Genomic DNA, 27,604 nt, shown 5'->3' with positions numbered 1-27,604 from the left:
AGAAAGCCAAGACTTAGAGAAGTTAAGTCTGTCCTAGGTCAAACAGACTTTTTAAGTTGTGTAGCCTAGATTTAAACCCAAATCTGCCTTCATCGTTAACCACTGTAATACACAGCCTCTTATTATTATCTGAGCCTCAAGGAAGTTATGATTTGCCAAAGGCCATATAGCTAATAAATGGCAGACAGGATTTCAATCTAGGCCTCTGTGCTTCCCAGACCTTTATACTTTCTGGTCACTTAAGCAGGTGAGAATTACAGGAGGCTAGAATACATCTCCTGTGGGAGAGCCACAGAAAACACTTAAAATACTTCTTAACTTTGCCTTCCAGGGACTCCACTCTGTAAAGTCCCAGGCAAAACAGTATCTACCTCTCACTACTACTGAGCAGTCTATATCCTAGGGAATACATATAGAGCCAAAAGTCATTTGACACTGAACTTTATTTGTTCTGACCATCTGATAGACTGTCCACCCCGCTGTGAGACAGAGACAATGCCCATGAGGGTGGGCCTCTGCAGAAGGCCAGAGACATGCCAAAATAAATACTGTGGTCAGGCCTCAGGAACAGCCTGGGAGGACAGGTTCTGTGACTGCTAGTCAATCACCCAATCAGGTCTTCTCTCTTCTCAGCTCTAAATGAGTGCTGATTCTTCAAAAGGCTCCCAGAGCTGCACTCTGGAGACCAATAACTGACTTCGATATCTCGTCTTGATTACAAAGAAATATAAGTTACCCAGTTGTCTATAAGAATCCAACTGCGTTTACTGGCCATGACCCAAATATGGAGTGGGTTGGGGAGGGATCAGAGATAGAAATTAACCTGGAGATTTCCAGTAAGCGTCAAGCAAGGGCTGGCAAACTGATTCCACCAGAGAAACCCTGCAAAATATGACCAGGGTTCTAGGGTTGCCCCAGAAACATTTTCCTAGGAGCTATTTGTGCTACATAACCAGTGCTGAGCAAGTAAGGGCTTGCTCCCCAGAGCCCCATGCCACCCATGCAGGCTTCTTAATGCAGACCCCACGCGTTTAGATCCCATGGGGCTGCTGCTTCCCAAAGCTGGTAAAGTGAAAGCATTTCCCATCATCAAGCAGCAGTACTCTCTCTCCTGTCTGCTTTCTAAGCAGGCCCCAAGGAGGGCTCAAGAGTGAGTATAAGACTTGAGAGCAAGTAGAGAAAATACTGCCTAGGTAGACCCAGTCCTCCCTGCTATTCCAGCTCCAGCCACCTGAGGGCTCCTGGCTTCAGAAAATCAGGCACCAGGCCCTGGCTTTGCTCCCAGAAAAGGCTTGGAATCAGGAAGCCTATGCCCAGCGAGCCTGGGGGCAGCTCTGTCTCACCAACACCTGAGGGCGGTCGAGTGCACTACAGGTCTCAGGTTTCAGGGGGGATGGCAGCTGCCTGTCTAAAGGCTTCTCTGTTCCTTGGAATTGTACAGAATGTCTCTTGTGGCTTTTCCTCCTCCCTCCTTTTTTCCTGTTGACTCTCCCCACCCGGCTCTATGAATCACCAGAGTCCACAGGAAAGCAGCAGATGTTGACTTTACTTCTTTCAAGCCAACGTCAGCTCCCTCCTGTGGAGTGGAGAACAGGCAGGAAGGTGAGAGGGTGGAAGAATCGAGGAAGATAACCCTCATCCTTTCCAAACTGTGAGGGAAGATAAAGGGAATCTGAAAGGAGTCAGGCACCTAGGCAAAAAAATTATTGATTCCTGGGGATAAAAGGACCCCAAACAAAAGCCCCAGTGTTGGCTATGGAACCAGGATCAAGAGGAGGAGGGAAGCAGAGGGTGGAAGCATGGCTAGTTTTGGTGCCGGCTCTTCTTGTCTGAGGTAAAGCCTCATCTCTAGCCAGCAGCATCCCTAGGACTCAAAAGTCAAGTCAGGCTGCTGGTCTGCGGAGATAGTCCAGAGGCGGCTTCTTGTCCCATCTGAGCCCCCAAACCTCTGCTTTTATGCAAGTCTCTTGAAGAAGCTGCCAGGGAGGACTTTCTAGACCCTTATTCTACATTCACTGCTCCAACTTCTCTTCTCTTTTTTCTTCCTCAGGGATTTTCTTATGGGCAAAGAAGCCAAGCTGTACAGGAAAAGATAAGTGTCATCACCAAATGCCTAGACTAGGAACCTTGCCAGTAGCTCTCAGACTTATCTGAGGTCTTCACTTTTGTTCTGTTTCCAAAAATGGAATTCAAATTTATTTTATTTGGCTTAGAATAATTTAACCGACATTTGTGGGGTACAGTGAAGGAGATCTGGGCATGACATCCACAGCCTGCTTAGCTGCCCAGCACAAATCCTGTTCTCTCTGCTATAATCAAGGATCCCTCAACTCATGGGCACCATGCTCCACACTCCCCACTAAAGCAGTGCTTACCTTCCACAGGCAGAAGACAAGGAGAGCAAGCAGGAGCAACCCTCCCAGGACACTGCCTATGAGGATCCACAGGGAGATGAGGATGGGCCGGGTCTGAACCACCTCCAGGAGGCTCTGTGTGAAAAGAAGAGTAGTTTTCTACATGCATCCTGTAACCCAGCTAGTCTCACCCCACATTATACCAAAGCCAGCCCCAAAATAGAATAAATAACCTCCTTCTACTTAAAGGAAAGAAACTGAGGCAGGAATGGTGGCAGTGGAACAATAGGATCCTGCTGCCTGATGGAGATGCCTTCGTTCTGAAAAAGCCCATGGGTGGCCCTACCCCATACCCATCATCATTATTTTCATAGCTCTCAAACTCGGTCTCCAGCCCCACCTCACTCCAACGGGAGGCTTCAGTCAGCTGTAGGACACTGCCCTCTTCGGTTCCCAGCTCAAAGGTGCTGACCACTGTCAGGGACTTGAACTTGGCCTGTGGAACAAGTGGATAGGAAGACATTTAAAATGAGCCATCATCAGGTGATATAGTTCTTTGGAATCCCAACAGCAAAGTTGAGGCCAAGAGGCATAACGTCGAGGGCTCTCAAGACCAGAAGAAAAGGCTGAAGACCAATGGGAAAAGAGAGGAAGGGCAATAGATGGAAAACCCCTGGTCACATCTGCTGCTGCTGTTTGTTTTCCAAGGACAATCAACACATCTGGTGCTTTACCTGAAATGCATTCTACTCCTCTTTCCTTTGGCTGACCTCTACCCCTCCTTTAGATTGAAGTTTAGATGTCATCTCCTCTGGGATTTAGGGAAATCGTTCCTCCTAACCCCCACCAACCCTGGTGTTTACTTCTGTTTTTCACTCCTGAACTATAAGATCCTCTAGGTTAAAGGCTGTGCCTTACTAACCTTTGTGTCCTTAGTGCCTAGTAGATAGCACAGTACCAAGTATGTAGTGGTTTCTTTTTTTTTTTTTTTTGAGATGGAGTCTCGCTCTGTCACCCAGGCTGGAGTGCAGTGGTGTGATCTCGGCTCACTGCAAGCTGCACCTCCTGGGTTCATGCCATTCTCCTGCCTCAACCTCCCAAGTAGCTGGGACTATAGGTGCCCGCCACCACACCTGGCTAATTTTTTGTATTTTTAGTAGAGATGGGGTTTCACCATGTTAGCCAGGATGGTCTCGATCTCCTGATCTCATGATCTGCCCACCTTGGCCTCCCAAAGTGCAGGGATTACAGGCATGAGCCGCCGCGCCCAGCCATGTAGTGGTTTCTTAATAAATCTTTGTTGAAAGCATGAATAGACTAATGAAAAAAAGATACCAAAGAAGGACAGAGACTTGGAGAAGGGTGGTTTATTGGACTTAACTTCCCTAAAACATATGATGACATCCCAGGGATCTTGTGTTATTCCAGGTAGATATGGGAAAGCACAACATCAACCTTAGTGCCAAACAGCCATTACAATTAAGATGCCATTTCCCTGCCCAGGAGGAACTCACACTGACTCCTCACTACCCGTCATATTAAATTCAATTTCTCCCTGGCTTCAGAGGCCTTTCATAATCTAGATCCCTCTCACCTATACAATCTTACTTCCCACCACTCCCCAATACAAATCCTGTATGTAATATCAATTATTCATTCATTTATCAAAAATATATTAAGCACCTACAATGAGTTAGGCATGAGGCTAAATGTTGGAGATATTCACCTCAGTGTCAACCTAATACAGGGCCTTTTACGTAACAGGAACTTGATGGATTATTAACTGATTAAATTTAGGTATCCTGTAAATGTTGATTGATACAGCACTAAGGAATGGTCAATGGAGGAAAATACAAGGATAATAACTAGCTTCCATTGAGTGTTCACCATATGTCCAGCTCATTATTCATTTATTCTTTATAACAACCCCATGAAATTGGTATCATCTTCCCATTTTAGAGATTAGGAAAAAGAGGCTTAGAGAGATGAAATAACTTGCTCATGGTCAAATAGCTAGTAAGAGGCAAAAGTTAAACTTGAACGTGGGTCTGTCTACCTACAAAACCTATGCTAAAGTTCCAGAAAGGAGCAGAAGTGGGGAGTAGTAGAAAAGGAAAGGCTTACTTTTCGGAAAAATTCATTGTGAACCAGCCTCAATAGTCCAACAGAGACCTCAGTCCCCTTTGCCAGCTGCCCAAGGTGGCACCTCACCACCTGACACTGAGTATTGCTCTCATTCTAACAAAAGAGAGAGAGAGAGACAGATCAAGACTCTGGGGTGGAAAGATCCTCTTTCCCCACCTCTAGTTCACACAGTCTTGTCCCAAGGCACCTGACTCCATTTTCATTCCCACTCCAGATCAGGACCCTGAGGTGGAAAGATCCCTTCTTCCCCGCTCCAGTTCCTACCCCCTTGTCCCAAGGCACCCAGCTCCACTTGCATTCCCACTCTGGACACCCCCTTGTGACTCATACCAGTCTGTTTGTGTGTTGAAGCTCCTCTGGATGCACAGGTGGGCCTGAGGGTTCAGTCAGGTTCTGCACTATGCAGCTTGCCTAGAGGAAGATCCAACTTGAAAGACCCTCCTGATGGGGTGGCGCTAGCTACTCAAGGCTGAGTTGGAACATACCCACACCCTTGTAGTTCTTTCCCTTATAATCCCTTTTTCTCCTCTCAAATAAGCCACATGTGTAAAAAGAAAGCCCCCCAGAGAGAGGAGCCCCAAGAGCAGTGGCCCAACAGATAGGGAGCTGGTGTGGTGTCCAGCTTCAGTGAGTCCACCAGCTCAAGGCGGCAGGATTCCATGCCCTCCTAGACCAGACTCACATTGTTAGTGATGACTTGAGACAGTGATAGGAAGTAATTGCCCGCATGGGCCACAGCTGGAAGGAGTGCTGAGATGATGAGGCCACTGACCACATAGCAGCCTAGGTTCTGAACCTAAGAGGAAGGTTGGGAATAGGAAGAAGTGGGAGACAGAAGACCCTTCCTCATTTGTTCCCCTTCACCCTAGATACCATTAAAATCCAAGAGAGACCCTTCCCATCCTTTTCCCACAAAGCTGTTGTTCCCCCACCTCCTCCTCATGCCAAGACCCCTCCATCTTCTCACCCTAAGAGTGGTTTTGAATTCTGGGCCAGGACCCGCTGGGAGGGTCCCATATGGGTGAACCTCATAGCGGTGCAGGGTAGCCTCACTGTGTGAACACCAAGTTAGGAAGTACATGGTCACAGCCATGACACAGACACAGGGGCACATGATCAGCACACAGACGTGGATTTGGAGGAGGCAGGGCCAGCACATGGATAAAGAGATGGGGGTACATGGAGAAGACATAAGTAGAATATGACACAGACAATGCAAGCTTTATGGCTACATCCTATATCCCCTCATCCCAGCTCCAGTGCCCAAGGCCTGGCAAAACCCTATACCTAGGAAAGTAAGATGCTTAAAAGGGAAGATTCAGCATAAATAGGATTGAGGGCAAAAAGACTGAGCAGCCGCAAGGGCTTGGGTTTTTGGAAACACTGAGGCACATGGAAGGGGAGGGAAGCAGCATAAGGGTATGAGTCTGAGATCAGAACTGGGTCCCACCTAGAAGCTGGGCATACCTAGAGAACAGGAGGTGGGGCTCATATTGGATATAGGCTGAGGTCTGGGCTGTGTTATCTTGAAGGGTCCCATTTCTCTCCAGGCTGTCACTGTAGGGTCAGAGGGGAGAAGCTCACATCTCAACCCCTCCTCAGAAGACACCCTTCTTTGTTAATAGAGGAATCAATGTTGTTCCTCCCTACCCCTCCAGTCAAGACTCAGTAGGAGGAGAGGTCTGGAAGAAAGTTCCCTTCATTCTCACCTGCTGGCAGTCAGCTTCACGAAGACCTCGCTCAGGAGAGAGGAGCAGCTAAACTCAAACTCTAGCAGAAAGGTCACCTAGGGGCAGGGGACACAAGGTAATGGTAGAGTCTTCCTCATGGAACAACTACAGAGGAACAGGAGCCCTTGTGTGCCCCCTTCCCTGAAGTCCCAGGACCCTCAGATCCCAGCCTCTGCCCTCCTAGAGCCCTCTTTTCATCCTAGACCCCCACTCACCTTGGCTCCAGTCTGGAAGACAGGATGCCCCACACTGCAGAGCCGGGCATGAGCAGAAGGGGCTGCACATTCCACCTTTATTGGGCTGTCTCTCTGAGGGCAGGGGAATGGAGATAGAAGCTGGAGCTGGGGCTGCAACTGCTGTCCTACCCACAGCCTCTAAACACTGAGCCTTTCTCTAGAGCACCTCACAGATGAGGCCAATACCCCAATCTTCTTCCTCCTCCTTTCTTTCCTTCTCCCACACCCCCTCCTCCAAGGGCACCTGAGGAGTGAGACTGGCCAGGTGGAGGTTTCTAGAGAAGATGAGACTCAGGCTAGTATTGTAAGCATTTTCCTTCCTGTTCTCCAGAGTTGCAGATACCAGCACTTTCCGCCGGCCACCTCGAACCACAAATGGGGCCTTCCTGGGAATGATGAATGAGGGAGAGACCAGGAGTTGAAGGAGGGGAGTGCCAAAAGTCTCACTTTTGTTATCATGGGTAAGAAACAACCCCCTACCCGCCCTTCGAGTCCCTTCCAGTCTGTCTCAGGTCACCCTGGTTTGCCTAGTACATGTCCATCCAACCTGGAGCCTCTGATGTCCATATTCACTTGAAGCACCAGGTCTGTGACACATTCATTGTCAGGGCCACAATCCTTTGAGAAGGGGACCTGGAAGAAAGGGAAGGGGCTAAGGGTTGAGAGGAAAGCAAGGAGGAAAGAAATAGAATAGGGGGAAAGTGAAAAGACAAAAGTGGGTATATTTTGATTAGAGGAGCCCAGGTCAGATTTCACCATGATCTCATGTCCTCTCCCTCCCTCCCTTTTCTCTTGAAGGAAGGCAGTGTTGGGAGCAAGGGGCAGGGCATGGCACTGCTGACCAGCTTTTGTATAGAGGTGGGTGAGCCCACATTCAGCACAGGCCCTGGCTTTGTGGTATTGTCCAAGGCAAAGGTCACAGTCAAGGCCACTGGCCGGAGGTAATCTGATGTATCCTGAAGGAAAACAGAGTCACAGAGTCAAGGATCTTGTGATAATTGTAGTGATCATTTATGAAGCATTTTCTGTGCGCTGGGCACTGTCCTAAGATCTTAACTGTATTACTAAATTTAATTAATTAATTAATTAATTTTTTTTTTTGAGACGGAGTCTCGCTCTGTCACCCAGGCTGGAGTGCAGTGGCACCACCTCGGCTCACTGCAAGCTCTGCCTCCTGGGTTCAGGCCATTCTCCTGCCTCAGCCTCCCGAGCAGCTGGGACTACAGGCGCCCGCAACCACGCCCGGCTAATTTTTTGTATTTTTAGTAGAGATGGGGTTTCACCATGTTAGCCAGGATGGTCTCGATCTCCTGACCTTGTGATCCGCCCGCCTCAGCCTCCCAAAGTGCTGGGATTACAGGCGTGAGCCACTGCGTCCGGCTAAATTTAATTTTAATACAACTCCTATGATATAGTTATTATTATTATCACCCCTTTGCAGACAAGAAAACTGAGAGTTGGACTTGCCAGAATTCATAGGTGGTAAATGGCAGAGCTAGGATTCAAACCCAGATCAGCCCTGACTCCAAAGTCTGAATCATCTCATTTTCCCAGCTTTGGCTTTCTTGCTGATTCAGCTGAAATTCCTCCTCTGACCCAGCTTTCTCCTCATTCTCAGGCCCTGATGCACTGCCTTCTCCTTACCAGCACATGGAAGTGTAGCTGCTCACAAGTGACATTCCCCACACTGAGCCGGAGCCTCCGAGGGGACAACCTCTGGCCAGAGCCATCAAATGCTGCACGTGCCCCAGCTGTCCATTCATCCAGTGATGCGGTGAACCTCATGTCTGAATGAAGGAGGCAAGAGTGAGGGTGGAAAGGGGTCTAGTGAGGAAGGCATGCAAGGAATTGAGAGTTGCCTGTGATGCACTTTAGTCACTCACAGAATCGGTGATCCCAGCGACCAGGAGTACGGGAGGTCACTTGGAAGCAAAGGGCTGCAGTCAGACAGACTGCCTCCTGGCCTCGCCGCCTACAGTCCCTCTGAACCACACTGATGGCCTGTGGGGTCACCTCCAGTGATGGGGCCAGATGGACGATGGGCTGGGAGCTGGGAACAGCGTGGAAAAGAAATTCTAGCAGTAGGAGATAAGCCCTCTGAGAAGTGCAAGCCCAGTGCTTGCTTCCCCATGGTCAAAACAAAGAAGGAGGAGCTGAATGCACATGTCACCCTCCCCCGAACCCTCTGACAGAAGTCAGATAATAGATTCGTGTCATTGATCTTTTTTTTTTTTTTTTTTGAGATGGAGTCTCACTCTGTGGCCCATGCTGGAGTGCAGTGGGGCGATCTCAGCTCACTGCAACCTCTGCCTCCTGGGTTCAAGCGATTCTCCTGCCTCAGCCTCCCGAGTAGCTGGGATTACTGGCGCCAACCACCATGCTCAGCTAATTTTTTGTATTTTTAGTAGAGACGGGGTTTCACTATGTTGGTCAGGCTGGTCTTGAACTCCTGGCCTCAAATGATCCTTCTACCTTGGCCTCCCAAAGTGCTGGGATTACAGGTGTGAGCCACTGTACCCAGCCCTAGATTCACTTCAATAAGCACTTATATGCTAGGCACTGTGTTAAAATCATTATATGGATTATCTCATTTAATCTTCACAATAAACCTATAAGGTAGGTACTATTACTATTGTCATTTAATAAACTAGGAATGGAGGCACAGAGTAAGTTGACCAAGAAACCCAAATCTCAGTCTGTGACTTTAAGGCCCTTGCCTTTAACAGCTATGCTATGCTGTCCACTGCTACCTGAGCTGGGACCCCTCACCTGAGCAGGATGGCTGCCCCCTGGGCACCCACAGCCACATCAACCAGATCATCTCCATCCAGATCTAGCCGGCCATCCACACTTCGGCCAAAGTAGCTGAGGGCGTGTGGCATGGAGGCAGCAGCAATCCTCTGAGAGGAAGAGAGAGGAGACTGAGGCAGGGACCCATATACCTAGTTTCTCAGGCCTCCTGCCTTGCTCTTTTTATTTATTTATTTATTTATTTTTGAGATGGAGTTTCACTCTTGTTGCCTAGGCTGGAGTGCAATGGTGTGATCTTGGCTCACTGCAACCTCCACCTCCCAGGTTCAAGCGATTCTCCTGCCCTAGCCTCCTGAGTAGCTGGGATTATAGGTGTGCGCCACCAGGCCTGGCTAATTTTTTGTATTTTTAGTAGAGTTTCATCATGTTGGCCAGGCTGGTCTCGAACTCCCGACCTCAGGTGATCCGCCTGCCTCGGCCTCCCAAAGTGCTGGGATTACAGGTGTGAGCCACCACACCCGGCCGTGCCTTGCTCTTTATAATCCTCCCGTCAGTCCTGGGAATAAGAGAAACTTGCCTGTGTTCAGGAGTTCTTAGTTCAGCAACCTGTCCACTGCCTTATGTTTTTGCCTACTAATAAAAGCACTTGTTCAGTTTGGGTCTCAAGCCAAGGGGACTATTGACAAGCAAAGAGCATCCCCCCTACTCCTCTTCCTACAACTGTGCCCCTGCTTTATTTGGGTACTCCTGACCTGGGCAGGATGGGGCCTGACTCCACTCTGGGTTCCATGGTACAGGTACAGTGCTCCCTGGTGCCCATCCTCCAGAGGCGCCCCCACAGCCACATCAGCAAAACCATCTTGGTTCAGATCAGGAAGAGCACCCATGGCAAAGCCAAACCGAGCATCCTGTGGGGGTTCTGGCTGAAGTGTTCCTTGGAGGGTCAGCAAGGACTGCTGGTGGAGGAGAGAAGATAGAAGATGCTAATCTGGCAGCCCCAACCTCTCAGCAAACCCTCAAATATGTGCACTTTCCCTCCTTTCCTCCCTCCACCCCCACAACGCAAGTCCAGGGCGGGGGGTCCCAGCAAGTCTCACCTGGCCCACCAGATACACATAAACACGTCCTGTTTCCTTGTTCTGGGGTCCCAGGAACATGGGGGCAGCCACAAGTAAGACATCAGTTGTTCCATCCCTATCTGTATCCAATGGGCAGAGCTCACTGCCAAAGTATGAACCAATCTGGGGAATGGTGGGTGATTATGACCCCAGAGAAAAGGGAAGGTGACTGTAGACAAGTGGACTCAGTGGGAAGCACTCACCAGCCTGCCAGTCTGCTCCTTACATCCCTGACAGACTCTGCCAACCAGAATTCCGCACAGACTTTGGAGGCCTCTCTCTTACCCACTTCACATTCCTCCCCAACAGCCCGGAGGTCCCTGGGAATCCAAAGGTCCCACCCTTCCTTGGATGCCCTACCTGCTCCCCCTGGAGGCTCTGGGCAACCCTCACAGCCCCATCTTTCTTAAGCTGGAAGGCGATGACTTTTCCTCGATGTCTAAATCGAGGAGCCCCAGAGAGAAACAGGCGGCGTCCACCCCACAAAAGCAAGGAAGAAACAGAGTAACCTAGAAGTGGGCAAAGTAACAGAGGTAAAGGAAAAGAAGATGGGGTCCAGAGTAGGGGGTTTCCCTAAAGGCATAGTGGGAGGTCCCAAGGGAAGTAGCCAGAGGTCAGTGAGAAACTGCATGAGTTAAGAGGGAGTATTTCATACCCGCCCCCACTAGGGATGTATTTTTCCTCCCCTACCCTGTAAATCCTCTGCAACTCTCTGCTGCTCACCCAGGTAGGCTGCATGGTTCTGCAATGCAGGGGGGAACTCGTCTTCCAGTGCCATTCGTGGGGGGAAAAGGCGGTGACCTCCTTCAAGCCATAGCACAGAGCCTCCCCAGTCATAGGCCCCCACCATCCCAAAGAGAATCCCATCCTGTGGGACAGAAGCAGATGGGGTCACTGAGAAGACAGTGGGGAATAAAGAGAAAAAAACGTTCCAGGAGTGAAAAGATCACTGAAGGTCTGCTGGGCTCAGTTGGAAAGGCATGGGAAGGTGAGCATGGAGGCTAAAGGAGGAATCTGGAGGGCCCTGCGGTTGAAGTTATCTGAGTCAGAGAATGGGAGAAATAATGAAGGGGTCAATCTGTCCAACCTTTAGCCGATGAGTGGAGAAACCAATCTGAGACATTTCCAGCCCAAAGGAGCTTTCGTTTTCTGCATGGGACCCTTGGTCATGAGAAAACATTGAGACAATATCAGGGGAAGACAGTTTCCCCTTTGACCTACTGAACTCACTCCAGAGCCCCACCCACACTCCAGAACTTCTCCTGCCCTGTCCATTTCTCCAGAGTAATCCTCACCTTCGAGACCAAAAATCCGATCTCCTAGTGCATCCACAATGTCAGTCAGAGCAGCCTCATCTGTGACATTGAAGAAGAATCGTTCATCTGGATCACTGGCAATAGTTCTAATTTCTCTCAGGAAAGAGCTGGGATCTCGCTGCCGCCGGAGGTAGTGACCAAGGACCTAAGGGGTCATAAGATCAAGGAATGAGGTGTTAGAGTTGGTACAGAACACAGCCAACTAACATGATGTGGCTGAAGTCTGGGAAGTAGTTAATGCCCTTGTTTTCCTCAAGTTCCCAGTCCTTGGACAGTTCACAAGACACTGCCCCCCTGCCACTCCCCAACTCTTCCAGATCCAGGGTGAATTCTCACTGCAATCCCATAGCGTGTCACTCTTCCAGCCTCACAAGCCTTTAGTGCTGCAGGAAGCTGCTCTCCATCATGGGACTCTCCATCAGTGACAACCACCAGTAGCCTGGCAGCCTCGGGTCGGCCCCCATGGGACTGACTGAACCCTTCTGTGCTGAGAAGACAAAGGAGTAAGGTGAGATCAGATGTATGCAGACACACACACACACACACACACGATTTAACATCAGCACTTCCCTGAGGTCAGGCATCTTGCTTTTTAGGCCATTTCCTGAGTATTTAATATGGAGATGGCATGGAGTGAGAGCTCAAATGTTTGAATATCATAGAACATACAGAGTAGCTTATCAGTCCAAATAAGTACAACATTCATACACTCAGATTCATTCAACAAATATTGCACTTAGGAGGACAAATATTAAGGAAATATAGAACGGAAGAGAATGGTCTGGGCAGGGACTTCTCCCAGAGATGAGTTGTTTTGTTTTGTTTCCATTTTACCACTGTGCCCCTAGAGATGAGTTTTGGATCATGTTTGGAACGTGGGCTAGGACATCAGTAGTGGAGAACCTGTGGGCCAGGATCATCGTTGGAGTGGAGGGATAGAAAGAGACTTCTGTCTGTGAAATATGGAGAGACACAGACATAGACACTTCGTAGAAATGCAGTGAGAGGGAGTGCAATGACAGCCCACTTAGCCTTCCTCTGTGTACCATTAGTGTACATACAAAGAAGTATGCAAGACATCTTGGGATATACACACTGCACTCCAAACCCACCCTAACTCTTCTTCTTCTTTGTTTTTTTTTTTAAGGGAAAGATTTTTATTTTATTTTATTTTATCTTATCTTATCTTAGATGGAGTTTTGCTCTCGTTGCCCAGGCTGGAGTGCAATGTTGTGTATTTTATTTCATTTCATTTTATTTTATTTTAGATGGAGTTTTGCTCTCGTTGCCCAGGCTGGAGTGCAATGTTGTGATCTCGACTCACTGCAACCTCCACCTCCTGGGTTCAAGTGATTCTCCTGCCTCAGCCTCCGAAGTAGCATGCCTCCGAACAGGCATGCGCCACCATGCCTGGCTAATTTTATATTTTTAGTAGAGATGGGGTTTCTCCATGTTGGTGAGGCTGTCTCAAACTCCCGACCTCAGGTGATCCACCTGCCTCGGCCTCCCAAAGTGCTGGGATTACAGGCGTGAGCCACCGCGCCTGGCCCCGCCTTAACTCTTCTAAGCCTTCATTGCTCTAGCCTCCCACACCTCTCTTCCCAGTGCCTCACCAGGCCACCATTATTGCTTGGGCAGTCTTTGTTTCTCGTCCCTCCCGCCGACTGAGGTTCTTTGCTGCTCTCACCACTTCTTCCTTCGTTCGGAAATCTCCCAGGGACCACTCATGTACAGGGCTCTCCCCATACTGTACCAGTCCCACCTGGGAATAAAGCGCATTCAAATGAAATGTATGTATGTGAGATGCGGGGAGAGGAGGAAGAAGAAAGTATGTAAGAGAGAAGAGATGAACACGTGGATACTACTGAAGACAACACCTACATTTATCCCTTCCCTCTCTGTCTCTCCCCTTCCAAGCCCATCCATATCGCCTTTCTCTCTCTCTCTAAGAAATGAGGTCTCACTCTTTCACCCAGGCTGGAGTGCAGTTATGTGATCAAAGCTCACTGCAGCCTCAAACTCATGGGCTCAATTGATCTCTTGCCTCAGCCTCCTGAGTAGCTGGGACTGCAGGCGCATGCCACCATGCCTGGATATTTTTTTTTCATATTTTTAGAGATGAGGTCTCACTGTATTGCCCAGGCTAGTCTTGAACTCCTAGCCTCAAGGGATCCTCCCACCTCCACCTCTTAAGTAGGTGCCACAAGCAACTGCGCCCAGCTCATATTGCCTTCTCTTACCTGTATCTGTTCTGGGTCAATAAACAGTTTCCCTACCAGTCTTCGTAGGAAGGTCTGAACTTCAGACCAGGGGTAGATGCTGTTGGAGCCATCCAAGACGATGACAACATCCATGTATGTTGGGCAGCCTAGAAGGAAGAGGAACACTGAGGTAGAGGACACTGAGCTGGGGGCAACCAGGGAAAGAGGTCACAGGAGGACACGTTCAATTTAGACATTTATAAGGCACTTCTTACATGCAAAGAAGGTACTGTGCCAGGCTCTGGTTAAGTGTAGAAATTAATAAAATATTCCTTTAGTAATCTTTAGTAATTGTGTGTATGTAAGTATATATATAAATGTATATATATGTATATATGTATATATAGGTATATAAACACACACACACACACACACACGCACACACACGTACACATTTATATACATATATATAATTTATGTATACAGTGTTCTAAAAAACAAGAAGGAATTAAATGCTACGTAGGAACATAGCAATGACTGTATGGTGGGGGAACAAAAGCAGATTGGTTCTGATGGTGGGGAATGAAACATGGTAGCAACTATGAAGACTGAAAATGTTTAAGGAGAAGAGAATATTAGGAAAGGCATGTGGGTAGAGAACTTTTTTTTTTTTTTTGAGATGGAGTCTCACTCTGTTGCCCAGGCTGGAGTGCGGTGGCGTGATCTCGGCTCACTGCAAGCTCCTCCTCCCGGGTTCACGCCATTCTCCTGCCTCAGCCTTCCGAGTACCTGGGACTACAGGCACCCGCCACGACACCCGGCTAATTTTTTGTATTTTTAGTAGAGACGGGGTTTTACTGTGTTAGCCATGATGGTCTCGATCTCCTGACCTCGTGATCCACCCGCCTCGGCCTCCCAAAGTGCTGGGATTACAGGCGAGAGCCACTGCGCCCGGCCCATTTTGTTTGTTTTTGAGACAGAGTCTCACTCTGTTGCCCAGGCTGGAGTGTAGTGGCATAATCGTGGCTCACTGCAGCCTGGACCACCTGGGCTCAAGCAATCCTCCCACCTTGGCCTCCTGAGTAGCTGGGACCACAGGCATGCACCACCACACCCAGCTAATTTTTTTATTTTTTATTTTTGTAGAGATGGGGTCTCTCTATGTTGCTCAGGCTGGTCTCAAACCTCCAGACCTCAAGAAATCCTCCTGCGTTGGCCTCCCAAAATGTTGGGATTACAGGCATGAGCTACTGCACCAGGCCAGATCATGGACTCCTGATAAGGAGTCTGAATCATTATTATTATTATTATTATCATTATTATTATTATCTTTGAGATGGAGTCTCACTTACTCTGTCACTCAGGCTAGAGTGCAGTGGCACAATCTTGGCTCACCGCAACCTCCACCTCCTGGGTTGAAGTGAGATTCTCCTGCCATAGCCTCCCGAGTAGATGAGATTACAGGCATGCACCACCGCGCCCAGCTAATTTTTGTATTTTTTTTTTTAGTAGAGATGGGGTTTCACCATGTTGGCCAGGCTGGTCTTGAACTCCTGACCTCAAGTGATCTGCCCACCTTGGCCTCCCAAAGTGCTGGGATTACAGGTGTGGGCCACCACACCTGGCCAGAAGTCTGAATTCTAATCTGTTAGGAAACATGGAGCTTTTGCAAGCACATTAGGTAGCAATGAGGATAGCCATGCAGACCCTCTGCCAGGCATCATACCCCTTTGCCCCATCTTTTTCCCACCCAGTATCTCCTTCTGGGAACCAAGTACTCAGCCTTCCTCTGGCTCACGTTGGGCAGTGGGTGCCAGGCTTCCCTGAGGCTGGAATGAAGCATCCACACGGGCACATATCCCAGAACTGAAGACAGAGCTGCCACAAGCACGAGACCAGAGAGGGGCACAGGCCTGGGGATGGGGGAAATAGTTACTCCCAGGCTTGGGAGGGCACCCTCAGAACATGCTCCCAGTTGAAGGAGGCATGAAGACTACTCCCTGACATTAACTACCTTTTGCTTTCTAGGGTTTTTAACTCCTTGACCCCTCCACACAGACCATTTTCCCTTACCACACTTCTCTTTTTTCTTTTATGGACCTTCAGAGACACTGCCACCACCCTTGCCTTAGCTCACCATGAATCCCCCATCACCATCTGTCTCTAACAGAGACATCCCCAGGTGCATATTCACAGCAGGATGAGATGAATTTCCCAGTTGGTAGTCACCTGGTTGGAAGGAGGTGGAAGAGAATGAAATCATGGGGTCATAGATGGGGTGCTTGAATTCATGTGATTTTGGAGGAGAATGAGCAGGGGTTGGTATCTGATTGGGGGCAGGGAGTATGTGCATTTTAGGCGTGAAAAAGCTGAGGTATAGGGAGTTGAACCTTCTAGAGTATCAAGGTCAGGGGTTAGGAGGAGACGGGTCAGGCATCTTCTTACCTAAGTGGCCCTTGGCACATGGGGCATTGTGGGCCCCCCCTACAGGGCAGCGATAAACGTCCCCCCTCCGGTCGCCTGAAGGCCCATCCCAGGGGGCGCCCACCAGCATCCTGGGAAGAGGATGTGAATGTAAGCATAGGGCGAACATGACCCTTGACATAGGCCAAAGGGAAAGAGCATGGAGGTGGTAAGTTTAGAGCCCCAGCCACTTTCAAAAGGCCAGATTAGTTTAGAGTCCCATCTATCTTGCCTCCCCTTTGTTAGCACTACTACAGTCCCAATCCCCTGGCATGCTGGTTTCTTCCTCACCATCGCTGTCCACCCCCAACATGTTGTAAGACACTGTATCCAAATTCAGCTTCTGGTGGCCCTGGGAATAGGCGTGGGTGATGTTCATCCAGGTTAAAGGGGGAGCAGAGACCTGTGGGGCCAGGATCATAAGGTTACTATGAGGTAGTGAATGGCTAGAGGCACAGCCAGAGAGAAGCTGTGAGGAAGCGTCTTAATCTCAGTCTGTCTGCCTGCTTTTTCACTCATAAGCTTTTCTGGCCTCACTCAGTGTCATGTACTCAGAGCTCCAGGCAAAGATGATTCCCTTCCTGTGTTTGTGTCCAGATGCCTAAACTGTGGCTCTCTGCCATGCTGATGTACAGCTGTATTTCCATTCCCACCCCTGAAATTTCATTCACAGACATGTCTGAAAAGGTCAAGTTACTCTTTTCCACAACATTCCTCCCACACACTCTCCTCAACAAACTGTGAGGGTCAAAAGAGGGAGAGGGCCTTTCTGTATCCCCAGAACAACCATTGCTTCCAATTCTCCCTAAGATAGGGGGAATGAAAGGAAGCTAAGGAGCACTGCATGTCTGGCTCTCTCCTTCTTTATCTCTTCCTGACTTTCAGTGTCATTGTCACACTTACTGTCTTTTTCCAATGTCTAGGTTCCTGGTTGATTCCAGCCTTGGAAATCTCAGTGGTAATTAACTGGGTGGGGCCACTTGCCTGCCCACACACATAGTTTGCCATCCATCCTTTCCAAGGGTCCCATCACCCTGAAGTTTCCCACAACCTGCTTCCTTTTTAACTAATCTACTCTCCCAACTGGTCCCCTGCCTACCTCCATGGTTTCCTCAGCCTTCAGCCCACTCTAAAGGTGCCCGACCCTGGCTGATCTTCCCTTTTGACCCCAATGCCTTTAAAATCAGAGCTGGTATTTTAGGAAACAATGATTACAGGGCACTGCCAAGGAAAAATTCCAGGCCTCTTGTCCTTCCCATGGTCCTTTCCCCAACTATGTCTTACTCTGTACTTCTAAGCAACCCCCTCTCAGGCTACCCCCTCACCATTACCAATGGCTATAGCTTTCTCCCAAACTATGCTCATTTTCAGAAAGGTGTTTTGTATGCAGTTTTGCATCCAGAAAACTGGCAGGGCTGTATGACCAGAAACTGCAGCTCATTGGTTAGATAAACCCAGAGTTCTGACCACATAGTTAGTTATGCCTCAGGCCCCAGGGACCACCAAGGGTAAGAAGTTAGGGAGGGGATAATAGGAATCAGACTAGCCACGTGGAAGGTCACATCACATTTCTTTTTTGTCTCCTTACCCCTATAGGGCTTAGGATGAAGATTTTATATATTTAGATATAAATCTCAGCCAAGCATGGTGGCTCATGCCTGTAATCCCAGCACTTTGGGCGGCTGTGGGGGCAGATTGCTTGAGTCCAGGAGTTAAAGACCAGCCTGGCCAACATGGCAAAACTCTGTCTCTAAAAAAAAAAAAAATTTGCCAGGCGTGGTAGCACGTGCCTATAGTCCCAGCTACTCGGGAGGCCAAGGTGGAAGGATCATCTCAGCCTGGGAGGTTGAGGCTAGAGTGAGCCATGATCATGCCACTGCACTCCAGCTTGAGTGAGAGTGAGACCCTGTTTCAAAAAAAAAAAAATTAGCTGTGTGTGGTGGCGCATACCTAGTAGTCCCAACTGCTGAGCTGTGGTTGCACCACTGCACTCCAGCCTAGGCAACAAAGTGAGACCCTATCTTTAAAAAATAATTATAATAATTATTATCAGATACAAATCTTACACAAGGTCCTAGGCAGCTTTAGCCCGTGCCAGTCTCAATATTCAAACAGTCATATGTGAGGGCATAAAAATGCACAAGGACACAGAAGCACATACAAGAAATGTAGAACCAGTGTTTGCTTCCTAACCTAAATCCCAAAGAATTTTAACTCTAATGGTCCCAATTCCAAACAATCTATATATCTCCCATTCCCACCAGAAACCAAGAAGTTAACTTCCCTCACCTGTCAGGAACACCAGGGACAAGAACAGGTGAGTGACGAGGGGGAGTTCCATGCCTGATCGGTTTCTGTCCGGCATGAGAAGTCCTCTGGCCTCTGTCTGTCCCTCTCCTTTTCTGTTTTCTTTACTTTCCCTCCCATCCTGCCCCCTCCCAATGGCAGCTAAAAATAAAGTTGGAAGGAATGGGAGGAGTGATGGTGGGGAACTGTGGGGAGCCCCAGACCAAGGAAAGGACTGAGCGATCTTAGTCTACTTCTCTGCCTTGGTGCTGCCCCCTGGAGGCCTCATCTCTATATACAGAGAACATATTTTTTTTGCCCATTTCTGCTATTTCTTTTTTTCTGTTTATTGTTGCCAAGTCAATAATGCTTTCCTCAAATTTGGAACAGGAGTGGGAGATGGATTCTTTTTTTAAGAAAATAATCTTAAACTTTTGTTTAAAAGTTTTAGACAAATTATTAATATTGAGAATAGAGACAGGGTTTCACTATGTTACCCAGGCTGGTCTTGAACTCCTGAACTCAAGGAATCCTCCCACCTCAGCCTCCCAAAGTGAGCCACTGCACCCAGCCGAGAGATAGGAGATAGATTGAGAATCTTTTTTTTTTTTTTTTTCTTTTTTAAGGCAGAGTCTCACTCTGTCACCCAGGCTGGAGTGCAGTGGCACAATCTTGGCTCACTGCAACCTATGTCTCCCAGGTTCAAGCATTTCTCATGCCTCAGCCTCCCAGGTAGCTGGGACTACAGGCACATGCCACCATGCCTGGCTAATTTTTTATTTTTAGTAGAGGCGGGGTTTCACCATGTTGGCCAGGCTGGTCTTGAACTCCTGACCTTAAGAGATCCACCTGCCTCGGCCTCCCAAAGTGCTGGGATTACCGGCGTGAGCCACCATGCCTGGCCGATAGATTCTTTTCACTTCCTAACCTTATTTATCTCAACCTGGAATATGGAAAATGAAAGAGCTGATAGCAGTGGTATCATTTCCCTACCCACCCAGGAGAATCTCAACTTGTGAAGACACAGCTCCAAATCCTTACCTGCCCCACTCCACTTAGTTCTGTTCTTGGCTCTTAGCCTATGCTGTCATATGGCATTCTACTTCTTAGAGGGATTATATCTGAACTGGTATGAGATGTGCTTTGTGGAGCCAGGACAATAACTTTAGTGTTAGATCACCCCTCTGCCACCCCAACTCCTCAGCTAGGTTATAAACTTCTTAAAGTTGGGAGTGTGGAGCTTCTTAGATTTTTGGATGCCCACTAAGTATTTTGCTTTACATACTGTAGGTGCTCAATAAAAATAATGTGGGTGATGTTAATGGCTAATCCCGAGAAAAACCCAAACCACAGTGACAGGAATAGGGGTCTCAAATTACCAAAAAATGAGGGAAAAGACCAAATGTTGATGAGCAAACTGAACTTTAATGTGCTTACCTGAAAGGCTTGCTCTTCATTATTGGCATAGGCCACAGCTATTTACACAGAATCATTGTACAGGATTTACAGCAAGATGCTACACACAGCATCATTCTGAATAAGTGACAAAGGGGGTAAGAACAGACTAGGGAATAAAGCTCTGAAATCAAAGTGTAAGCAGAAATCTGAAGGTATGTGTACAAGGAAGGATAAGGGCCAAATCATGAGCGAGGTTGGTGAGGTAGACATGAGGAAGAGGAAACATCCGACAACTTGTGGTGCAGAGATATGAGGGAAGAGTCCACTGGCACATAGTCTTAAAAATTATGTTTGGAGTTTGAAGGAGGAAAAATCTGCCATAAGCCACTTCTGGGAGAAAAAAGAAGGCAGTTAGAACCTTACAGGCCAAACCTTATAGCTCCCCTACCAAAAAGTAATTCTGCTGATTAAATCCCTGGATAGGAGAATGAGAAGGTTAAAAAAAGAAACAGAGAGAGATGCATAGACACAGAACCTTAAACAGAGTTAAGAGACACAAAGTACATTCAAGACAGACACAGACAAAGAAAGAGGAAAAGAACAGAAGCTCAGGCACATCTAGAAATTAGAGACATCCTATTAACTTCAAGTCACATTTCCTTACCTCATCTTCCCCAAAGCTCTTCCTCCACCCCTAAACCTCTGAATTTCTAACTTTAACCGAAGAGTAGAATTCGAATGAGGCTGGTACATGGGGGATGATCTAAGATTCCATCTCACCAATTCAGGTCCCCTCCTTAACCTGTACCGGAAGGTCAGGGCTTGAGTCGTAGCCAGGGATAGATTAGGGTGAGAATAGACAGGATGGAGGACACAAGGCCACAAAGCCCCACGATCCCAGGGCCACAGCGCCAGAGGCCTAGTTTGTCCAGAGGAATGAAGAGATCACAGGCATTTCTGACCACGTCTAGCAGAAGTGGGGGATGACCTCTAAGGACTTGAGCCAGGAGCAGGACTTGCAGCCGAAGTTTCAGAGCCAGTTGGGGCAGACCTCCTCCCGGAGTCCCTGGTCCCCCAAGTCCCCCACTTTCACTTCCTCCTGGGACTCCTCCTCCGGAACCTTTCAGTCGCCGGCTACAAGCTAAAGACTCTTGCTCCATCAGTAGGCGAATCTCATAAGCATCACGGCTCAAATTCATGATGAGGGAAAACAAATAGTACCTGATACACAGAGCAAAAGGGTCAGTAAGGGCATGTATACCTACTTAACATATCCAACATCACATTTTAACATTTTCTTTTCCTGTAGCACAAAGAAATTACACATTAGATCATCAGAAGTAAAGTGAATGCTATTACCCCATTAGAAATGTCCTCCCTTGAGGACACTATGCCAAGCAAAGTAAGCCAGACACAGAAAGACGAATACTGCATAATCTCACTTATAGGTGGAAGCTAAAATAAGGCTGGGCGTGGTGGCTCATGCCTGTAATCCCAGCACTTTGGGAGGCCAAGGCAGGTGGATCACCCGAGGTCAGGAGTTTGAGACCAGCCTGGCCAACATGGTGAAACCCCATCCCTACTAAAAATACAAAAATTGGCCAGGCGTGGTGGCCAGCGCCTGTAATCCCAGCTACTTGGGAGGCTGAGGCATGAGAATTGCTTGAACCCAGGAAGCAGAGGTTGCAGTGAGCTGAGATCTCACCACTGCACTCCGGCCTGGGCAACAAAGCAAGACATCTGTCTCAAAAAAAAAGGCTAACTCATAGGGGCACAGAAAAGAATGGGGGTTGCCAGGGGTTGGGGAGTGAGGGAAATGGGAAGATATTGGTCAAAGCGTGTAAGTTTCAGTTATGCAAGATGAATAAGTTCTGGAGATCTAATGTACAACATTGTGGCTATAGTTAACAATACTGTATTGTATATTTGAAATCTGCCAGGAGGGTAGATCTTAAGTGTTCTTACCATAAAAGAAAAAGGTAATTATGTGAGGTGATGGATATGTCAATTAGCTTGACTGTGGTGATCATGTCACAACATACATGTACAAACATCGAGCTATAACTCCTTAAATATATGTAATTTCTATTTGTCAATTATGTCCCAATAAAAATGAAGAAACAAAGTCCTCCCACCATTCTGTAACTAATGCATGTTTATGTGCGCCTTAAGATCCTGGTTTAAACTTCATGAGCATCATGAAATCTTCCAAGGTCAATCTCAAATTTCATTTTCCACTTGGCAACACACACACACACACACACACACACACACACACACACACACTCTCTCTCTCTCTCTCTCTCTCTCTCTCTCTCTCAACTTGACCTTTAACGAGGCAAACTTGTTTTGAAAGAACAAATTTCAGTTGTTTCAGAGACTCAAACATATTAAAGGTGATCTAAACCCAATCCCTATTCCTTAAAAAAAAAAAAAAAAAAAAAAAGAGGCCCAGAGGTTTAATTGCCAAATGTGTTAAATTATAAATTTCTTCAGTAAAAAATCCATGTTTTTTATTTGTAATCCAATCTGACAATGGTGGTCTGTACTCAATAATTTGTTCTACCTTCAAAGTATATCCTGAATCCAACCAACCACATCTCTCTATCACATCCCACTGCCATACTCTAAGCCACTAACATCTCTTGTCTGGACTTCTGCTTTAGTGTTTTAACTGGTCTCACTGTGGCCATTCTTGCCCCCACCCCCCACAATCTATTTTCATATAATAGCTAGCATAAACATAAATCACATCATTACTTCCCTTCTTAAAACTCTCCATGGTTGGCCAGGCGCAGTGGCTTACGCCTATAATCCCAGCACTTTGGGAGGCTGAGGCGGGTGGATCATGAGGTCAGGAGTTTGAGACCAGCCTGACCAACGTGGTGAACCCTGTCTCTACTAAAAATACAAAAATTAGCCGGGTGTGGTGGTGCATGCCTGTAATCCCAGCTACTCAGGAGGCTGAGGCAGGAGAATCACCTGAACCCAGGAGATGGAGGTTGCAGTGAGCTGAGATTGCACCATTGCACTCCAGCCTGGGCGACAGAGCAAGACTCCGTCTCAAAACAAAAACAAAAACAAAAACAAAAACAAATAAACAAACAAAAAAACACAGCTCTTCATGGTTTTCTTCTTGTCACATTCATAATAAAATATAAATGCCTTAGAGAGGCTTACAGACTCAACATCTGGTCCCTACCCCCCTAACTTTACCTTGTATCATTCTTTCCTGCAATCATTATGCTCCAACCATGTTGGTTTCTTTCTACATTTTAATCCCATCAAGCTTGTTCTTGCCTTAGGACCTTTGCACTACCTATTCCCTCTACCTGGAATATTCTCCCTCCAAAACCCTCACATAGCTAGCTCTTTCTTGCTCTTCAGGTGTGAGCTTAAATATTACCTCTTCGGAGAGGCCTTCCCTTATCCCTAAATCTAAAGCACTAAGTCAGTTACTCTGTACTCCATAACGCTGTTTTAATTTCCTGCATAACATTTACCAGTATCTGATATTTTAATTTATTGTTTATTTATGTTTATCTCATCCCATTACAAGGTAAGTTCCAGAGGAGCAGAGGCCTTGTTTGTCTTGTTTTTTTTTTTTGAGATGGTGTTTCACTGTTGTTGCCCAGGCTAGAGTTCAATGGCACGATCTCGGCTCACCACAACCTCTGCCTCCCGGGTTCAAGCGATTCTCCTGCCTCAATCTCCCGAGTAGCTGGGATTACGGGCATGCGCCATCACACCCAGCTAATTTTGTATTTTTAGTAGAGACGGAGTTTCTCCATGTTGGTCAGGCTGGTCTCAAACTCCTGACCTCAGGTGATCCGCCTGCCTTGGCCTCCCAAAGTGCTGGGATTACAGGCGTGAGCCACCGTGCCTGGCTGGCCTTGTTTGTCTTTAACCACTGTATCCCTGTATGTACACTGGTGCCTACCATATGGTAAGAGCTCAGTAAGTATCTGTTGGATGAAATGAATAAATATATAGACTCCTTTAGGGAGCTGCTTTTCCATACTGCTCCAGCCATGCCTCTGCTCCCACCCCTCATATATCATAAGCCATGTTAAAGTTGTAAATCACTGAGAAAGATGAAGGGAAAAGGAAGGCTAATATAATGAAAAAGTACAATCATAGGAAAACAAAAAACAATACAGATAATATGTTAGAGAATTTTACTCCCACATCATATTTCTCTCTACCTTTATTGTCAGCTACCTCCTTTGTCCAAGCCAACGTCATCTCTTGCTCGTATTAGGGCATCTCCTCCTCTCTTGACCCACTGCAATCCATTTTCTTTTCTTTTTTTTTTTTTTTTTTTTGAGATGGAGTCTTGCTCTTGTCACCTAGGCTGGAGAGCAATAGCACGATCTCGGCTCACTGCAACCTCTGCCTCCCAGGTTCAAGCGAGTCTCCTGCCTCAGCCTCCCGAGTAGCTGGGATTACAGGCGCCCGCTGCCACACCTGGCTGATTTTTGTAATTTTAGTAGAGAAGAGGTTTTGCCACGTTGGCCAGGCTGGTCTTGAACTCCTGACCTCGTGATCCCCCCCACCTTGGCCTCCCAAAGTGCTGGGATTACAGGCGTGAGCCACCGCACCCGGCCTGCAATCCATTTTCAACATCTCAAAAAGAGATGTCCTTTAAACACAATTTGAATCATGTCATTTCCCTGCTCAGGATCCTTCAATAATGTCCCATTGTAGGATAAAATAAAACAAACATTAACATTGCCTAAAAGGCCCTGTATGAAAGATCTGGTGCCTGTCTATCTCTCAAATTTGAACTGATGGACTCAATACTGTCAATCACACTGGCTTTCTTTCTATTTCTCTAATTCCCTGAATTAGAGAATTTCTTAGTTCAAAGCCTTACTTAGAATGTGCGATTTTCTCCATTTGGAAATGTCTTTTCTGCTACTGTTGGCTTTGTCTAACTCCTCCTACTCAGACATCAGGTCTGAACTAAAATATTAATTTCTCAAAGAGTTTTTTCCTGATTTTTCAATCTAAATTAGCTCCCCTTGTGATAGTCTTTCATAATACCGCATACTTTTCCACAAATATATATGAGAAGTTATTCATTGTAGTATCTAACTCCCCCACTAAACTAGAAGCTGCATGGGAGCAGGCACATTATCTGTTTAGCTCTTTGCTTTATCCCCTGCCCCACAGCAAGCATCTAATAAATATTTTTGGAATGAATGAGTAAGCAGTTAGTGAGGGGGAATAACCTGTGGTATAGAAGCACAATTAAAGTGATACAATATCTTACCTTGCACAATATTAGTCATTCATTATAGAAGAGCATCTGTCTTCCATCTCCCCCCATTTGATATTCTCCGATAGTTTAAGATCTAAGTGATTGGAAGCCAAGTGACTGATCAAGACTCATATACTCTGGGAAGATCCTAAGATATCTTTCCCTCATATAAGACAAGCTACGCAATATAGAGGCTACAAAAAAAAATCTTGAAGGAGAACAGGATATCAAACCTGAAAGAACGCTGGGCCCACTTCTCCTGATCCACACGGGGAACCAGTCCAGACTTTCCAGCCCACAGGACATTGTCACAGGCGAAGTACAAGGCTCGGTTGAGGTGACTAACAGTGATGCAGAATCTCAGGACAACATCTGATAGGTGAACAGCTCTTTTGGCTGACTCAAGGGCATCTGCTGAGTTACCCAGGCGTAGAACTTGTGGAGATTAGAAAGGGAAAGCAAGGATTTGTAAGTAGAGAGGCAGATAGCAAGAAACAGAAACAGAGAAAGCAAGAGGGCAAAAGTTGAGCAATAATAATAACAATTTTTTTAAAGAGCAGAAACAGGCTGGGCACAGTGGCTCAAGCCTGTAATCCCAGCACTTTGGGAGGGCGAGGTGGGTGGATCACCTGAGGTCAGGAGTTTGAGACCAGCCTGGCCAACATGGTGAAACCCCATCTCTACTAAAAATACAAAAATTAGCCCGGCATGGGGGTGGGCACCTGTAGTTCCAGCTGCTCAGGAGGCTGAGACAGGAGAATTGCTTGAACCTGGGAGGCAGAGGTTGCAGTGAGCCAAGATTGCGCCACTGCACTCTGACCTGGACGAGACTCTGCCTCAAAAAAATAAAAAATAAAGAGCAGAAACAGTTCATTTTTCAATTTCAAATTTAATTTTTGTGCCAGTTTAGTTTTCTCAAACTTGACCCATTCTCTCCAATCCTCCTAATTACTTCCATACCCCTGCTCTCTTATCTCAACTGGACGCATGCAGAGGGTAAGTGCAGAACCAAATGAGAAAGAAGAACAGGCAGAGAGGGTACAGGAAGGAGGGACAAAGGAAGGAGAGCTGGGGATGGAGGAAAGGTTGGGGGATAAAAGGAAAGACAGAGTTACTTACGCTTTCTTCCAAGGCTCAGGTGGCTCTCCAGTTGTCGAATCTGTTTCTGTAACTCAGGACTGGCTCCATGCCTCTGCAGCGCATGGCCAAGAAGAGAGCAAGCATACTGGGCGGCCCTAGAGGAGAGGGCAGGCAAAGTAAGGTGGAGACCTCCCTAACCTTCTGCTCAAAACTATCCTCCAAAAGGCACAGACAGACTTCCCCCTTTCCCAGTTTGAGAACACTCCCCTTCCTCCTCCATGCCCATATCTCACCATTTCTCCAGGCCAGAGGAAGGGAAAGGCATAAGGAGAAAAAAGAGTCTAGAAAGGGGTGGGGAGCACTATTGAATGTTGAGCAAATAAGAGATTTGACAATGATGAGGCCTGATGGGGCCAGTGCAGGCCGCAGAGTTCCATCACAAGCACATCAGCGTTAGCATGTACGTGATCGATGAGGGGGGAGGCAGACAGTTGGAGGGCATTTTATTCCTCAGAATAGGTGAACTAAGAGATTTCAAGGCCCTCTAGCTGAATGGAGACCAAACGCCAGGGCGGAGGCAGAGGAGTTCCCGAATGGCAGCACGGTGTGGGGACATGGAAACTAGGAGGGCCTCCTCAGCTCTGGGGGCAGAGTCCGGGGCTATCCACCGTGGGGCGAATGCTCCTCATTCCATCACCGCCCAGTGAGGACACTGTCGGTCTTATGTGGACACAGCAACCCTGAGCGGCCTCCCCGCTGGCCCACTCATGCCTCAGTTTCCCCATCTCTTCCGCGAACGGAAAGGAATCATCTCAACAGCGGCTCAAATCTGCGCCTCACGGTCCGTTCGGGCCCCCGTAGCCAGAGTTGACCCTTCTTGACCCCCCTGTAGCCTGAACTGACTTCGCCTCACTAGAGTCTTCCTCTGCCCATCCCTCCCCCGCCCCACCCCCATTCCTATTCGGGCCGCACCTACACAGCCGCTCCCGGGCTTGGCTCTGTGCACTGAAGCGGACCCAGGCGTCCATGACAGCCGCAGCCCAGGCTCCGCGGCCCTGCTCCCGCCCCACTTCCCGCCTCTAGTCACGCCTCCTGCGCGACCCAACGGTGCCTCGCGAGGGACAAACAATATCAGAAAAGAAAGCTTGGCCCTCGAAGCGGAATTTCAGGACGCGAAACGCGTGTCTTTTGAGCCTCCATCTGCGTATTACTATGCGTGTCTCCGTCAGAGCGTCCCCTTATCAGACGATCTCTACTCCCTAG

At 47.7% G+C, this 27,604-nt stretch overlaps 2 protein-coding genes across 4 annotated transcripts; both read right to left on the bottom strand.

The window, feature by feature from the left end:
- Nucleotides 1-425: 425 nt before the first annotated feature.
- On the bottom strand, nucleotides 426-18,826 carry ITGA10 (integrin subunit alpha 10). The gene is made up of 30 exons (XM_003268095.3): nucleotides 18,604-18,826; nucleotides 16,606-16,717; nucleotides 16,297-16,406; nucleotides 15,989-16,080; nucleotides 15,650-15,764; nucleotides 13,891-14,018; nucleotides 13,264-13,412; nucleotides 11,987-12,137; nucleotides 11,630-11,795; nucleotides 11,422-11,495; nucleotides 11,058-11,202; nucleotides 10,695-10,843; nucleotides 10,314-10,457; nucleotides 9,969-10,172; nucleotides 9,235-9,365; nucleotides 8,349-8,515; nucleotides 8,110-8,252; nucleotides 7,308-7,421; nucleotides 7,013-7,098; nucleotides 6,710-6,851; nucleotides 6,445-6,537; nucleotides 6,209-6,285; nucleotides 5,967-6,056; nucleotides 5,467-5,551; nucleotides 5,182-5,295; nucleotides 4,830-4,910; nucleotides 4,479-4,592; nucleotides 2,755-2,850; nucleotides 2,376-2,489; nucleotides 426-2,078 (listed from the first exon to the last, which is right to left on the bottom strand). The coding sequence occupies exons 1-30, from the start codon at nucleotides 18,677-18,679 to the stop codon at nucleotides 2,013-2,015; spliced, it is 3,528 nt and encodes a 1,175-aa protein (XP_003268143.1). The 5' UTR covers nucleotides 18,680-18,826; the 3' UTR covers nucleotides 426-2,012.
- Nucleotides 18,827-20,003: 1,177 nt separating this feature from the next.
- Nucleotides 20,004-27,604, bottom strand: PEX11B (peroxisomal biogenesis factor 11 beta). 3 transcript variants are annotated; one of them, XM_003268100.2, is made up of 4 exons: nucleotides 27,314-27,604; nucleotides 26,381-26,496; nucleotides 25,495-25,696; nucleotides 20,004-21,219 (listed from the first exon to the last, which is right to left on the bottom strand). In XM_003268100.2, exons 1-4 carry the CDS (start codon nucleotides 27,367-27,369, stop codon nucleotides 20,814-20,816), a joined length of 780 nt encoding a protein of 259 aa, XP_003268148.1. In that variant the 5' UTR covers nucleotides 27,370-27,604; the 3' UTR covers nucleotides 20,004-20,813. The 3 variants fall into 3 exon arrangements, with proteins under 3 accessions (XP_003268148.1, XP_012355804.1, XP_004090005.1); XM_012500350.2 differs by having other exon boundaries at nucleotides 27,318-27,407; XM_004089957.3 differs by lacking the exon at nucleotides 27,314-27,604 and adding an exon at nucleotides 26,635-27,205.

Source organism: Nomascus leucogenys, chromosome 12 (assembly GCF_006542625.1).
Source record: "Nomascus leucogenys isolate Asia chromosome 12, Asia_NLE_v1, whole genome shotgun sequence".
Lineage (NCBI taxonomy): Eukaryota > Metazoa > Chordata > Mammalia > Primates > Hylobatidae > Nomascus > Nomascus leucogenys.
Note: the sequence above shows the minus strand (reverse complement) of the source record. Positions and strands in the feature narration are given on the sequence as shown.

What these genes read in the sequence shown, in the direction of transcription:
- ITGA10 (XM_003268095.3), bottom strand. Translation starts at nt 18,679, where the DNA reads ATGCCGGACAGAAACCGATCAGGCATGGAACTCCCCCTCGTCACTCAC. An exon ending in TCAGGCCCCATCCTGCCCAG is followed by an intron (nt 9,366 to 9,968) that starts GTCAGGAGTACC and finishes TCTTCCTCTCAG; the next exon opens with AGGATTGCTGCTGCCTCCAT. An exon ending in ATGGACATCAGAGGCTCCAG is followed by an intron (nt 6,852 to 7,012) that starts GTTGGATGGACA and finishes CATCATTCCCAG; the next exon opens with GAAGGCCCCATTTGTGGTTC.
- PEX11B (XM_003268100.2), bottom strand. Translation starts at nt 27,369, where the DNA reads ATGGACGCCTGGGTCCGCTTCAGTGCACAGAGCCAAGCCCGGGAGCGG. An exon ending in CCTGAGCCTTGGAAGAAAGC is followed by an intron (nt 25,697 to 26,380) that starts GTAAGTAACTCT and finishes AATCTCCACAAG; the next exon opens with TTCTACGCCTGGGTAACTCA. An exon ending in TGGGCCCAGCGTTCTTTCAG is followed by an intron (nt 21,220 to 25,494) that starts GTTTGATATCCT and finishes TCTGTGTATCAG; the next exon opens with GTACTATTTGTTTTCCCTCA.